The 15849-nt window shown below is 37.9% G+C and overlaps 1 protein-coding gene across 1 annotated transcript in view; it reads right to left on the bottom strand.

The window, feature by feature from the left end:
- Nucleotides 1–6867: 6867 nt before the first annotated feature.
- Nucleotides 6868–15849, bottom strand: part of ly75 (lymphocyte antigen 75) — a 104544-nt gene continuing 95562 nt past the window's right edge. The window contains exons 33-35 of the mRNA XM_052028184.1: nucleotides 14234–14356; nucleotides 10606–10779; nucleotides 6868–9031 (exon numbers count right to left, since the gene is read on the bottom strand). Coding sequence (XP_051884144.1) covers nucleotides 8826–9031; nucleotides 10606–10779; nucleotides 14234–14356 — 503 coding nt within the window. The 3' untranslated portion in view covers nucleotides 6868–8825. The remainder of the gene's footprint in view (nucleotides 9032–10605; nucleotides 10780–14233; nucleotides 14357–15849) is intronic.

Genomic DNA, 15849 nt, shown 5'->3' with positions numbered 1-15849 from the left:
ATTTTATATTCAATATTATTAATACTATCTCTCATTTTATTTGGAGAAACTATTCAAAACTGCTTTTCCTACTGAGTAACTAGTTAAAAATTAAAAAAAAAACTTATTCTGGGTTTCTTGTTTTGGACACTTCAATAACAAACATAAACACACTCCAAGTTAAGTGATGCAGTAGATGCTTTATTAATATTACACATATTCAGCTTGCAAAAAAAAGTTGTGGAAACAGTCTTGCAATAAACACATAGACCATCTTTATTTCCAGAAGCTTGGCCTTTTGTTTTGAAAGGGATCTTCAACATACGAGGTTACTCTACTACTAAAATTTACAGATGTAGAAAAATAGGTGCCCAAAATAGAGTATTGAACAGACTGTGCAGGGTGAATCAATAACGTTTTGAAATCCCTATTCCTCAGCCAGCAAGGTAGAAGGTGTACTGCACTATGGTACAGACCTTACATGCTAGCCTCTCTTTTGCCTGAGCAGGTTCCATTTAATGACAAGAGGCCAACCAAGATTCCAAGGAGTAACTTTTGTACGAGTGGATCAAAATAATGAAATTGACATGGAATGCAATGAAATGCAGTCACACCATCTTTTTAATATTGAGACTGGATGGTTTAGTACACATACACAGCTTTATGCAATGTAATTTCTGAACCTTTTGAAGTCTTCTCAAGATTTTAACACTGGGACTTTGAAATGTCGAGAAGCCAACAAATTTTAATAAACATGCCTGGACATCCAACACTACCCTTTAAAAACAATAAACGCTTGTGAACAGTAAGGAGCACATCACATAACAAACTTTGAATCCAAAATAAAATTGAAAAGAGGTTCATGAAAAAAAACAGCTGAATTCCCTGTGATTCCACTTGTTATTTGTGGTAGTCACAAATAAAAAGGTTTTATGCACTCTTAGCTGTCCCATACATATTTAAAGTTAACTGACACCCAGTGAGATCTTTGTGCATTGAGAAACAAGAAATTAAGCTTCCATTTTATGAATTTCTCCCTCATTCTCCACTTGTTGACTACTCGTTTAAATAATTCCATTGCTACTGACCTCAAATGGATACCCTTAACGTGGAAGCTTTATGGTCCTGCTGTTTGGTTATCACAACATAGAACCAAACATATCCAAACCCATATTTTCCTTGACCAAGTGGAATCAAGGACTGTTGTAATACTGATACTGTTACTTGGACTGAAATAATTTGGCAACAGGGCTGAATAAACTGTAGAAAATAGATTTACAATTCTACACATTCCATTTTACTTTCTTGTAATCTGTCATATGTAAATTTGATGCAGTGCTCATTGTAGAATGAATACACTGCATCCTTATTATGTTGAAGGAGAGATTGGAGATAGAGACATCAATTAAGTATACTGTTCAGTTCTGGTTACCTACATGTGCTGAGAATACACCTCAACAGGTGTTGAGTATTTAACATTGATCCTGACAAGCCCTCTTGATAGATGATTTTGAGGTGGTAACAGGTAAACTGCTAGTTGCAGAGGAACCAGTCTCTGCCTTAGTGTATTTGTGCTGTTGGGGCAAAATCTAGTTGCACATCTGGTTAATTAAAGCTCCCACCATGCTTATGGTGAGGAACACAGCCTTAATGCAATTTGAGATCAAGAGAAGATGTGCATTACTAATTAGGTAGCAGTAATGTGGCATGCATATGACTTAGTAGTCAACAGCCCATACCTGATATTATGCTATAGGCAAGCTTGAGCTGATAGAATACAGAGAAATTAAGGCTGAAGCTAAATACTGTAGAACTGTCAGCATAATCCTGACCCTGTGACAATGAGATCATTAGTAACTCAGCCAACAATAGTCTGCTGCTTGCTGCAGTATTATTCTGACATCTCTGTCCTTGATGCTGGTGGTCTAATGAATGCAACTGTGTGGTATAAACATATCTCTGAATCAAAGTATACTCTGTGCTCTTGGTTCCCTCTGGATTCTCTCCACAGAATAAAGAATATGAAGATGTAGATTGACACGTAGTGGGATGAGGGAGAACAATAGATGGTGGCCAAGAGACATCTTACCTGGCATTGTATGACTGAAGATGTTCAGGGTTCATGGCCTCACCAAATGTAGACCGGTAATTGTTTTGCCAGTGAGATGTGGTCACATGTAGGATGACTATGGAAGAATCTGGAATGTTAGCTGACAGATATATTTTGGGAATAATTATATTAGTGTAGCGGTTAGCGTAATGCTTTACAGCACCAGCAACCCAGGTTCAATTCTGGCCACTGCCGGTAAGGAGTTTGTACATTCTCCCCATGTCTGCGTGGGTTTCCTCCCACATTCCAAAGACGTACGTTAGGAAGTTGTGGGCATGCTATGTTGGCACTGGAGCATGGCGACACTTGCAGGCTGCCCCCAGAACACTACACAAAAGATGCATTTCACTGTGTGTTTTGATGTACATGTGACTAATAAAGATATCTTATTTGGTTGTTGCTGATTGTCTGTGTTACATCTCTCTCAACATTGGCACTACTGAGCAAGTTGAGTAGGCAGGGCAGGGAGTGAGGAAGGTTTGATAGGCTAAACTGCATCTATTTTAATGCAAGAAGCCTGATGGGCAAGGCAGATGAACTCAGTGCATGGATAGGCACATGGGACTATGATATTAAAGAAAAATGGTTGAGGGAATGGCAGGGCTGGCAGCTTGATGTTCCAGGGTACAGATGCTACAAGGCGCGATAGAGGTGGAGACGAGAGGAGGGGGAATTGCAATTTTGATTTGTGAGAACATCACACAGTACTCAGAGAGGATATTTATTGGGGAACGTCCAATGAGGCTATTTAGGTAGAATTTAGAAATGAGGTGGTGGTGATCACTTTGATGGGATTATACTGTAGGCCCTCCAATAGCAGCAGGAATTAGAGCAGCAAATATGTAGAGCGATCACAGATTGGTGTAGGAGTAATAGGGTTGTAATAGTAGGCAATTTAGCTGCCCTAATATTGACTTGGACTGCCATAGTGCTAAGTGATTAGAGGGGCTGAATTATTACATGTGTCCGACAAAGTTTTCTGAAGCAATATGTAGATGTCCTACTAGGGAGGGGGCAACACTCAACCTCCTCTTGGGAAATAAGGTAGGGCAAGTAGCTGATGTGTCAGTGGGGGGAGCATTTTGGGACCAGTGACCATAATTCTACTAGTTATGAAAAGATAGTTATGGAAGAAAGACTGGTCCTCAAGCTAATTTTGATGGCATTAGAGAGGAATTTGCAAGGGTTAATTGGGAGAGCTGTTAGCAGGTAAAGGGATGTCTGGAAGTCTTTTAAAAGTGAGATAGAGAGAGTTCAAGACCTACATATTCCTGTTATAGTGAAGGCCCAAGCTGGCAGGATTGGGGAATCCTGGTTGATGAGAGCTATTGAGGCTCCGGTCAGAAAAATGAAGGAGGCATTTGTCAGTTATAGGCAGCTGGAATCAAGCAAGTCCCTCAAGGAATACAAGGGATGTAGGAGTACACATATGAAGGAAATCAGGAGGGCAAAAGGGAGGCATGAGATAAGGTAAAAGGATAATCCTAAGAGATTGTCTCAGTATATTAAGAGCAAAAGGGTAACTAGGGAGAGAGTAGGTCCCCTTGAGGATCAGTGCGGTCATTTATGTGTGGAACCACAGGAGATGGGAGAGGTCTTAAATGAATACTTCTCATCTGTATTCAATGAGGAGAAAGTCATGGAAGTTAGGGAGTTCTGGGATGGTGATGGTGAAGTTCTGGAACGGTGATGTCCTGAATGCATCAAAAGAGGTGTTGTCAGTCTTGAAGCGCATAAAGGTGGATAAAGTTTGCAGATGACATCAAAATTGATGGCATAGTGGACAGTGAAGGAGGATGTCCAAGGTTGCAAAAATGATCTAGATCATTTGGGAAAGTGACAGAGTGATAGCAGATGAAATTTAACTCAGACAAGTGATGCAGTTAGAAAAGTTAAAGGGCAGGACATGCACTGTGAATGACAGGGCTCCTGTGGAGTGTTTTAGAACAGGGAGGCCTAGGCAACACAGGTAGACAGTATGGTGAAGGTGGTGTATGGCACACTTGCTTTCATCAGTCAGGGCACTGAACATAAGAGTTGGGATAGCACGTCACACTTGACACTTGTTGGATGGTCATAGTCTTATTCCCCATGGTAGGGGAGTCCAAAACTAGAGGACATAGGTTTCAGCTGAGAAAGGGAATGCTTAAAGGGGATCTGAAGGGCAAGTTTTTCCCACACAGGAGGATGGTGGGTACCTGGAATGAGCTACCAGAGGGAAGGGGGTAAAGGCAGATAAAATTACAACATTTTAAAGACATTTGACCAGGCATATGGATAGGAAACACCAAACATAGGCAAATGGGACTAGCTCAGGTGGGCACTTTGATTGAGATGGATGAGTTGGGCCGAAGGGCTTGTTTCTGTGCTGTACAACTCTGACACTGTACATGGACAGTGAGCCAAAATTACAGTAATTTTAACCCAAGAGTTCAGAGCTGATCAGTAACAAGGAAGAAATCATAGAATCTTAAATGTGTAAAAGATTTCTTTAAAACTTTAGTCCCTAGAGCAGAAAATGCAATAGCCAACTCTATGGTGTACATGTAGGGCAGCACAGTAGCACAGTGTCAGTGATTGGGGTTTGATTCCCACTGTCTGTAAGGTGTTTGTACATTCTCCCCGTGTCTGCGTGGGTTTCCTCTGGGTGCTCTGGTTTCCTCCCACATTCCAAAGAGGTACAGGAAGGTTAACACGAGTTTAAAAATAAATGGATGGCATGGACTCATTGGGCTTGAAAGGCCTGTTACTGTGCTGTATAAATAAAGTTTAAAAGTTTAAGTCAAGTGTATGCTAGAGTAGGTAGAGGTGACAGATAAGCTACTTCAAAGCTACTTTTTTGAAAAATCAACAGGCTGCTATCTTTGCATGGTTATTTTCTGCAGCTAATTCAAAAGTTGCACAATTAATAAAATTAAATTTTACTAAGTCATGTGGAATTTGAACTCTCAATTCCAGGTAAGATTGGTCATTTCAGAATTGTTACGACAAAGCTACTAAACTAAATTGTTTTGCTTGAAGATTAGTGAATTTTTAATGACATTTAAAAAAAAAGTTGTGATCATTTGGTTTGAAATCCTTATTCAACAGATCAATCGGGCCAAAGTCTCCCCAAAAATCAACATAAATATGTATGGTAATCCCCTTCACTACACTATCCTACAGCCCACTGTCCCATTGCAAGTTGACACTTTTCCTCAGTGTTAACAGCAACAACCACTTCATCAGATTATATTTGTAACCTTCCCAGTGTTCATGCTGGCATATTGGTACCTTTCCTATATTCCCTCATTACATTTTGATTCTTTCTCGCCTAGAATCATGCCCTAACCCATTCAAGTTGGTGTGGTTCATGGTCGTCTTCTCCTCCACGCTGGTTGTTTATAAATGCACTTTCCTGTTTTCAATTCCATTCCCTTTTCACTTTCTAGCTGTCCCTATTCCATGCAGGTACATTATTTTGTGGCTATTTTGGCGAGTTAGGAAAACTAGTTGAACCACAGCAAGTGTTTCACATCCTCAGCAACAAGAGAATCCATTAGACAAGAGAGCAAGAACAGCACTACATTTTGACATCTCAGATTTTTAAATTCATGCATCTACGCAGGATCATAGAAATCTCATGAACGAAGGAACCCAATAAAAATGAAAAGGATATTTTTAACTAGATAGGATGTTGTATCCCCAGCCATTCCAGTTAATCACAACAGGAAAGAAATGACTTTATAAATTAAACACGCACTGCCTTTAACAAATCATAGTTGCAGTAACACACATGGGAAACAGCAGTTGGCACTAAAGTAATTATTTCACTAACATTGATTCTTTTTCCTCCCAGTTTATTTCACAGCTTCCAATGAAAGCAAAATAACAAAATATAAACAAGTAAATCCATTTGAATAACCTTTTGACATTTAAAAAGTCTGCTTTGGAGAGCAAGAATTTTGCATTTATGTCTATCTACATTTTATGAATACTTACTTTCCTGCTGTATCACTAATCCCCACAAATAAAGTTAATTCTACCATAAATTTCTCAGTTACAAGAAAAGCAGCTCTGCAACTGCTACGCAAGGGAATGAATTACCTGGTGAATTTTAGAACTCACCAAAGGTTTTGTTCTGGAAATGTAACTTCTCTTCATCTTTGACAACTAACCCCAACATAAAACAATGCGTAGTCAAGTTCATCTTAGTTCATATCGTTTCCCCTAATCTGAATTTCAGACCATAACTTAACCTTCTGTATTTTCTTTAGTGCATTAGCTACTCTTGTAGCCTCTCAATAAGACTATCAAATTTACACTTGTGCTAATGGTCACACTATTTATGGGATCTGGATTAAAAATGCCCCACCCCCAAGCTATATTGCACAAGAACCTAACCAGACAGCAGAGACTTTCATTCCAAGTTGAATTGAAAGCCAAGATCTTGAAATGGAAATAGAGTAAATCGACTCCCTAGCCAACATCTTTCTAGGCTATAGCCCAGAGAGGAAATAAATGAATCACAACAAAATATACAACATGAAGTCAATCCTGGAATCAGAAACTAGCATCTAATTGGGATCTTATAATGATGACCTGCATCTCTCAAGCATCATGAAGTCCTTTTATCAGAAGAATCTCAGAATCAACCCTATGCACAAGTGTAAAAAGACAGAAAAATAAAAAACATAGTTCAACAACAACTGCATAGCTCTGAAAGTACCCATAAAACCAAAGAATCTGTAGCATTAATGGCACAAAACAACCAAGATTAAATTTAAAAGCAGACTGCATTTCATTTTACACACGAGATAATACTTTAATTTTTTTTTACCAATTTACACGTTAATTTATGACAGATGAATGAACAGATGAAGTGAATCAAACATTTCCATTCACTCCTGGAAACCTTATATTACAATGGAGAATTTGAGCTTTTGCAACAAAATTAATTTTATAGTACAAAAATACATGAAATTTCAAATACTACTATGCCCATTCAAATACTTTAATTTTCCATACAACAATTACTGAAGTTGTTTGCCACTATTTAACAATACTCACGGTAATGTTATTCAGCAATATGGTCTAGTAATGCTGTAACTTTTTGGTCTTCACACTTTGTAAATACACTCTTATTCAAAAACAGCATTATGGCATTCACTAAATTGACAGCAGTATAATTATAGGTAGACCAATGTTCTTCAATTAGAGCTGCTTCTGTCAAATCCCCCAATTAAAAATAATTACAGTAATCTCTACTGCTAAGTTTTTAATAGTTACAGCTCTATAAATATGCATAAATAGCACAGCAGAACCTCAAAAACGATGCTTAGAACATCCATATAGTTTAAAGACTGCAATTTTCCAAATCAGAACAAGTGGCCTTATTGTAAACAGTAATTTCTTTATTGTATATACTGTTTGAAAATGAATATTTTATAGTAATAAACCCAGATCCTCCAAAAAGAAAATCAGAAGATAATGTAAGCATTATTGTGGTCTATTAATGTATTATCATTTTTGAATACTTGATTATTTCACAGCAATAATCCTCAATTTGAGGTTCAGCTATGAGGACGAAGTTACAAGGCACTGACAAAGGAGTTAGCATGATTTTGTAGACAATAGCAACTTTCCCCAGGTTATACACATTATCTAAAACCCAAACCTATATTATGGATCAATACATCTCTTTAAAACCTGCAAATTTGATTTTTCATTGTTAATGGCTAAAAGATGTACAAAAAGATCAATAAACATCAACCATAAAAGCAACTGCATTACATTGTAACACATAATTGGTGAAAAATTACACAAAGATTTTTTTTGGAGCTCAGACTCTGCATATATTATGATTCTGTGAAACACTGGAATGTTTACATAATACAGTATAAAAATAAGTTCTTAAAGCAAATACTTAACAGAACACAATCTCTGCAAACTGCTACAGTAGTAACCACATAGCAGCTTTTTAAAATCGGAAAATATAAGTAGTGCAAATCAGGAAATATTTACACAACAACAAGATTATTCAGTAATCAAGGTCAAAGGATAATATCAATGGGCCAGATTTGCTGGCAGTTTTCAACAGAACTGGCCGCATATAGCTGTGTAAACTATATCAAGTCTGGGATTTGTTCATGATTTACAATTGCAAATCTGATAATAAGCTCCATCAGAATTCCCTAATAGATTCTTTGTCAGGTTAGACCTGTTGCAGGATCTGAGACCCCACTGATTTCAATGGGGATTATGGAGTTTTGGATTAGGAAGTAAGCAGAAAGATACATTACTTTCAAAGTTATTTTTCTTCAAGTTAACATAGTTTAATTATTTGAGTTCATAGTTAGGTTTACTTCCAAAAATTCTTCAATTATTATTAAGTTATTTACTTCAATTTTAATAGTCTTTAAATGTCTCCAGATATTTGAGACTCTCAAAAACTATTTGAAAAGAAACACAATGTTTTTATAGCTGACAAAGCTGGGGATGGGGCTTCAATCATCTGTCAAAGTGTGACAGATGTGTTTCAGCAAAAGGCCCTCTTCATAATCACCAGAGGACCTGTCACCACTCAAGCCATGCCACTGGAATACAGGATGCTTCAGGCCATTACAATAGCCTTCTGCAACTAAATGAGTATTGCATGGGTTTTGGAGCAGGTGGGGGAAGGGGTTCCAGGCTATCAAGGTCTGGCCCAATCTTTGAAGGTTCTCAAGCAGTTTGGTAATAGAATCACAAATAAGTTTCAATCGTGGAACTCCTTAAGTTCTGTTATCATAACTGTGCTATCAGTGTCTGAGGGATCATTATAACTACGTTCATAGTGCACAGTCCCAAAAGGGTTAGCCCATCGCCACTTATTCTTTTTATATAAAAACCACACAATTCCACAGATTAGGACCAGGATAAAAGTCACTGTTATCACCAAAGCTGCAACTCTGTGATTGGATTCTGCAAGGAAACATAAAATTAAGAAAGTTAATAGAATGTCAAATTAAAAAGGTAAACCAAAGTCAATGAATAATCAGCATTTCTTCATCCAGTATATTAACATACTAACATTTAACAAGTAGAATTCTGAGTACAAATGTATGAATCCCGTACTCTGGCCATGCACTGATGAGTGTAATGGTAGCAATCTGCATGGTTGCAGGCATCAACAAACACTACTTGCACCTTTCATATGTGCTTCCCCATATCACTGCAGATATGGTGCCGAGCCAGCCACACAAGAACTAGGATTTGTTCATGATTTACAACTGCAAATCTGATAATAAGCTCCATCAAAATTCCCTGATAGATTCTTTGCCAGGTTAGACCTGTTGCTGGATCTGAAACCCACTGATTTCAATGGGGATTATGGAGCTTCCACTTATGAAGCTTGCCCAAAAGCTAAGGCAAGTACCCCATACCTCAGATCAGCACCAAAAAGTGTTTTCAGTGCTTTCAGGATGGTTGACTTTTGTCTGTTATATTTTAGTCTATGTCAGCTCACAGAACAATGCCATTCCCTGACTCATTTTCCCTGTAACTTATTCTCCCTACATTCCCATGACCCACCTACACAAGGGGCAATTTACAGTGGCAACCTGCCAACCTGCACATCTTTGGGGTGTGGGAGGAAACTGAACACTCAAGGGAAATCCCTGTGGTCATAGAGGGAATGTGCAAACTCCACATACAGTGGCATGCAAAAGTTTGGGCACCCCTGGTCAGAATTTCTGTTACTGTGAATAGCTAAGTGAGTAAAAGATGACCCGATTTCCAAAAGGTAATCTTGCTTAAAATATTAAAGAAACATGTCATCTTTAACTTTATGCCTTTTGGAAATCAGGTCATCTTTTACTCACTTAGCTAGTCACAGTAACAGAAATTTTGACCAGGGGTGCCCAAACTTTTGCATGCCACTGTAGACGTCACCTAAGGGTATGATTGAACCCAGGTCACTGGAGAAGCTGCACCACTATGTCGCCCTTATTTGCAACTTCATGAGGAGCCACTTTTTCTAATGCAGTGTTAGTTTATCATGCTCAGTACACCAGTTGTGTGGTACACCAGCTGCTTGAATCACTCTTCCAATGCTCTCTTGACAACCTTTATTCCAGTGCAGTATTCTTATCATAGGCTGCCATCTCAAAAATGTCTGTATATTACTGATGTCTAACACTATTAAGATCATATTTGTGAATCTTCCCAGTTGTTAAACACCATGACATTAGTCTCAGGTAAAACACAGTTTGTTTAAGCAGTCCCTTACGATGTTTTAAGTGTTCATTTCTGGCATGCAAAATCAAGTTTCTGTCTCATATGTCCACAAATCTATGATAGATGATTCATCAAATCAGCATTAAGCTTGGGTCTATAGTCAATTGATATTTTCTACCAATATTATACTATGCTGTATACATATATACTTAGTAACAGAAGTTATTCTCTTATGGCAACCTCTGAAGTGAATGGTCAGTAAGATTTAGTTTAACACAAGATTTTAACAAAAGACTTGCTGAGCCATGTTTTAAACTTACGTATTGGAGCTTTGCACACAAGTCTGCTATGCCTCTCTGAACAGCTGGTTAGAATCCACAGCCCATTTTTTGATGATATGATAGCACACTTATCTTGAGTTGAATTTGGGAGATTTGCATTCATCCAGTTAGCATAAGAAATAATTGAACCATCTAGCCACTGTAGCGATTTATCTGTGCAGAAACAAAAGTAATTAGATAAGTACAATGGAACCTTAACCAGGGAAACTGTTAAGAGAATATAATGGAGATAGGAAGTTGTTTTTAAATATTCAAATTCTTTAGTTAGGTAGTTAAAAGACATTATACTACAAGTCAAATCAAAATTGAGATATCTATTTTAGGTACATCAACAAATGACTGTGGAAGACCACGGGAGTTTACATCAGTTAATGGAAATTTAAGTGCGACTATTTTGTTCTGGTTAACTTGCATTTCCTCGTCTCTTATATTAAATCTTTTAATTTATCTAGGTGACATTCTGCATCTTGTTGACTTTACTTCGCTGGGCGAGATCTATTTCAATGTGAATATGCAGTACAGACATCGATGCACTGGTAGCTGAGTAATGGGAAACTATTCTCAAATTATTCTTGGTTCAGCTCTCTCTCTAGTTTCACAATGTTTCCAGCATTGTGCTGCAACTTTGAGTTTCCGTCAATGCCCATACAATTGCAATTTTATTGTACTAACAGACTTGGTCAAATTATTGGAAATTGCAAATACAAGCAAAAGCACACAATGGATTTTCCTTGCCACACATTTCACTCAAGAAGCCAAGAGGAAAATCTATCTGGAGCTTCACAGAATCACAGAATGGGGTCAGCAGAGATGGAGACTATTTGGCTCTTCATGCTCACGCCAATTCTTTATCAGAGCTGTCTCCAGTTCCATCCTTCAACCCTTTCTCTGCAGCCTTGCAAAGTTTTCTGTCATATATTTATCAATTCCCCCCTGAAGGCCATAACAGAACTGGTCCCCATCTGATTTGCAGGGAGTGCATTCCAGATTCCAACCACGTATTGGGTACAAAAGTTTTTCCTCATGTCACTCTTAATCCACTTCCCCTTTGTTGTATACCCACAACCATTAGTCCCCAAGCCCTCCAGCGAAGGGAACACAATTCACTCTGTCCAGCCCCCTCACCATTTTATATACTATTATTAAATCTCCCCTCAGCCTTCTCCCAGGAAAACAACCCTAGTCTCTTTAACCTATCCTTGCAATTGTCCCTCATACCAGAAACAATTCTCAATTTTTTTTCTAAACCAACCTTAATGCCTTTACACCTTTCTTATAATGTGGTGGGAGACAGATCACTGTTTTAAGGTTCAGTACAACTTCCCTGCTTTTATACCCAATACCTCAAGTGATAGAGACTAGAACTGTGTATGATTATTGACCGTTTTCTCAAACTGTCTTGTCACTTTGAATGATTTGTGCACAGCGGCTTGTTAGATTCTAATTCATCATAATAGAAAGTACACTGCTGTTCATACTTTTTAAACAGAGGAAATGTTTAGATAACATCATAGGAGTTACACAGCACAGAAGCAGCCCTTTCAGCCCAACTCGTCCACACTGACCAAGGCGCCCGAGTTAGTCCTATTTGCCTGCATATCCCTCCAAACTTTTCCTATCCACAATCCTGTCCTTGCATCTTTTAAATGTTGAAATTGTAATCTGCCCTTGCCACTTCCCCTGGTAGCTCGTTCCATATAGCCACCACCAAAACTTAACCCTCAGGTCTCCTTTAAAATCTTTTCCCTCTCACCTTAAACACATGCCTTCTAGTTTTCAACTCCCCTACTATGTAAAAAAAAGACTGTGACCATCCACCTTATCCACGTCCCTTTGATTTTATAAACTGTAAAAGTCACCCTCGAGCCTCCTTCACTCCAGGCAAATCAGTTGCAGCCTATCCAAGCTCTCCTTATATCTCAAGCCCTAAAGTCCTGGGAACATCCTTGTGAATCTTTGTTGCACTCTACCAGAGTCACATCCTTATATGGTGTCTTGAGCTATTTTATCCAATAAGATCATGATTGATCTTGTTCCTCAAAGTCCACATGCTTGCTTGATCTCTGTTGCAAAAAAAACTGTAGTTCAATCATGGATATACCTCAGGCTTTAACTGTTTCATCAATGGTAAAAAAAAATAAATGGAATTTAAAAAATAAAACTCCATGCTGGTAATAAAATCCAACCATTCAGATTTCAGAGTTTCCTTTATTTTGCTTTAAGATTGTTGCATATAGCTATCAAATGCATATACAAACAGCTGACCAATCCTACTTGATTTTTATTATTTTAACTTTTAAACACAATGGGGCAGATATTAGTGTTTAATTATCAACACTAAATGAATGCTGAAGAATCAATTGTCTGGTGTGCTCTCCTCTCTACCTTCAGTTCTACTGAAGTCAATATAGCCCGATATTGGAAGGGAAGTACAATGGGTGCTGAAATTATGGCACCAAAGGCAAATTTCTACATCAGTGTGTCCAGTGGGCAAACAGTACTTCCTTCAATGAATTTATTTTAGCATAAAACTAAAGTTAATGGTTTTCATGGAGAACAATAATTAGACTGGAGAAAAAGCAAAAGATTGTGGTTGGAGGCGAGGGAAAACATTAGTCCCAAAAAACTGACTTGTTAAGCCATCTATCAGTATTTTGTATAGAAATGTTAATTAGATCGATATTAAAATGGTGAAACTTAGCTTCCTAAAAATGAAAGAGTAGATTTCCATCAGACATAGTATATAGAAATACATTCACATATCTCAAAAAGTTTTCTTGTGGCTGTTTTATTTCCTTATGAAATATGAATAAGTACAGATACAGAATCGTGCGAGGCCAATTCCATGTACAAGTTCCTAACCTATGCTTGCTTACAATCAGGATAAGAAAAGTAACACATCATAAACACATCTTCTTCAACACGGCTTTCAATGGCAAGAGTCTCAACATCCAGTGCCCTCAGCAATTATTGTCTCTTCGCTATCATTTACATGTACATTACTCAAATGTCAGGATTACTCAGCAGATGGCATTCTGAAAATCTAAAGGTTGTTATTTGAGATCATACTAGATAACAACCTAAAGATCTATGTCCATTATTTAGGTTGTTATCTAGTGCTGTGTTCTTGCTGTTTGTGGGAATGTGCAAAATGCCTCTTAACTTGGCTTAATAAAAAATTGTAATTCAACATGAAGAGCTTCCAGACATTGATGTGGGAAATGAAACAATTTATACAAATAAAAAGTTTATCAAGTAAAAAGTAAATAGAAGTATTTTAATAAAATACAATTGCCTGTTGGAGCAACAATACAAAATGCCACCTCGTGTACAAATGCGCTTTCTGTCTGCCAGCTTCCATATATTAACAGTATAGCTGAACAGGTACCCACAGAGCAGACAGGGAGAGATGTGATCTTACAGCACATTTCTGAATAAAACTGGTAGTTAATCTATTGTCTACTATTGAGATGATGCTTTGGGAAAGGCAAAAAGAAATGTGAAAATGTAGTTATGTTAAAAACTTCGCCTATTATACAATTATTTAATATTTTCAGAGTTTATCATGTACCAGGGGTCCTTTAATTTCTCAGAAATTTTTCCTTACCTTTAATATTTTGAATAATTCCCAGCCAGACCTGCCCAGTGATTCCCTGGTCTTCTTTTATTTGTCTGGTTACAAAATCATTTTCTTCTCTGTCTTTTATGCTCAAAATAGTAGCAGAGGAATCTAGGTTTAAAAATATTTGTATTTTGTTACAAACAATACACAAGAACAAAAAAAAAGGTTGAGCTTTCAAACCCTTCTGCCAGTCTGACATTCAATTAAATCATGGTTCATCGTTTACCTCAGTGCTACTTTCCTGCCATAATTACATATCCCTTGATATCCCAAGACCTAATAATCTCTACCTTGAATATACACAGCCACTGAGCCTTCATAGCCCTCTTGGATAAAGATTCATTACTTACAAGGTGAAAAAAAGTTATTTTCATCCCTGTCCAGTTTGGCCAGCCATTTATTTTGAGAATGGGATCCCTGGTTCCAGACACCACAGCCAGGGAAACATCTATCCTGTGAGAATTTTGGACATTTCATGAGATCACCTCTCATCCTTCTAAATGGAAGGTAATATAGGCCCAATCTTTCTTAATCTCTCATAAAACAAATCCATCATCCCATAAATCAATCTGCTGAACCTGAAATGCACTCATTTTATTGAAGTATATCCTTCCTTAGGTAGGGAGACAATAGTCCAGGTGGCCTCACCAGGGCCCTATATAATTGGAGAAACGCATATCCAACTTTGTACTCAAACCATCTTGTAATAAAGGCCAATATACTTTTTGCCTTCCTATTTGCTGGCTGTACCTGCACGTTAACTTTCAGTGATTTGTGTACAAGGACACTCAAGTCCTTCAAAACACCAACTCCTTTCAATCTCTCACTATTTATAAAATGCTCCACCTTTCTATTTTTCCTTACCCAAGTGGATAATCTTTAACTTTTCCTCTATTTTTCATCTGCCACATCTTTACCCATTTGTTTAGCCTGTCTACATCCCACTGCAGTCTCTCCGCACCCATAGTGCCACCCAGCTTTGTGTCATCAGCAAACTTGGATATACTACCATTGATCACTCAAATCATTAACATCGATTGTGCATAGCTAGACCCCCACTGATCGTTGTAACATCCAACTGGTCCTTTGTGGCACCTCATCAAAAAGCTTCTCAATGTCCAAATAGATCACACCAGCTGGTTTGCTTTTAACTATTCTGCTTATTACAATCTTCAAAAAAAAAAAAAAGCAGCTACCAAATATGATTTCACTTTCATAAATCTATGTTGACTGTCCAATTCTGGAATTACTTTAAGTGCCCTGTCACCACTTAGTAATAGATTCTAGCATTTTTCACAATACTGACTGACTATAGAATACTCCTGGGAGTATTCTATAAGCAACACCCCCCCCTCCCCCAGTAGCAGTAGGGATACTGAGGAGCAGATTGGGAGGCAGTTTTTGGAAAGATGCAAAAATAACAGGGTTATTATAATGGGAGACTTCAACTTTCCAAATATTGATTGGCACCTACTTAGTGCCAAGGGTTTAGATGGGGCGCAGTTTGTTAAGTGTGTCCAAGACGGATTCCTGACACGGTATGTTGACAGGCCAACTAGAGGAAATGCCATATTAGATCTAGTTTTAGGTAATGAACCGGG

Source organism: Pristis pectinata, chromosome 1 (genome assembly GCF_009764475.1).
Source record: "Pristis pectinata isolate sPriPec2 chromosome 1, sPriPec2.1.pri, whole genome shotgun sequence".
Taxonomy (NCBI): Eukaryota; Metazoa; Chordata; class Chondrichthyes; order Rhinopristiformes; family Pristidae; genus Pristis; species Pristis pectinata.
Note: the sequence above shows the minus strand (reverse complement) of the source record. Positions and strands in the feature narration are given on the sequence as shown.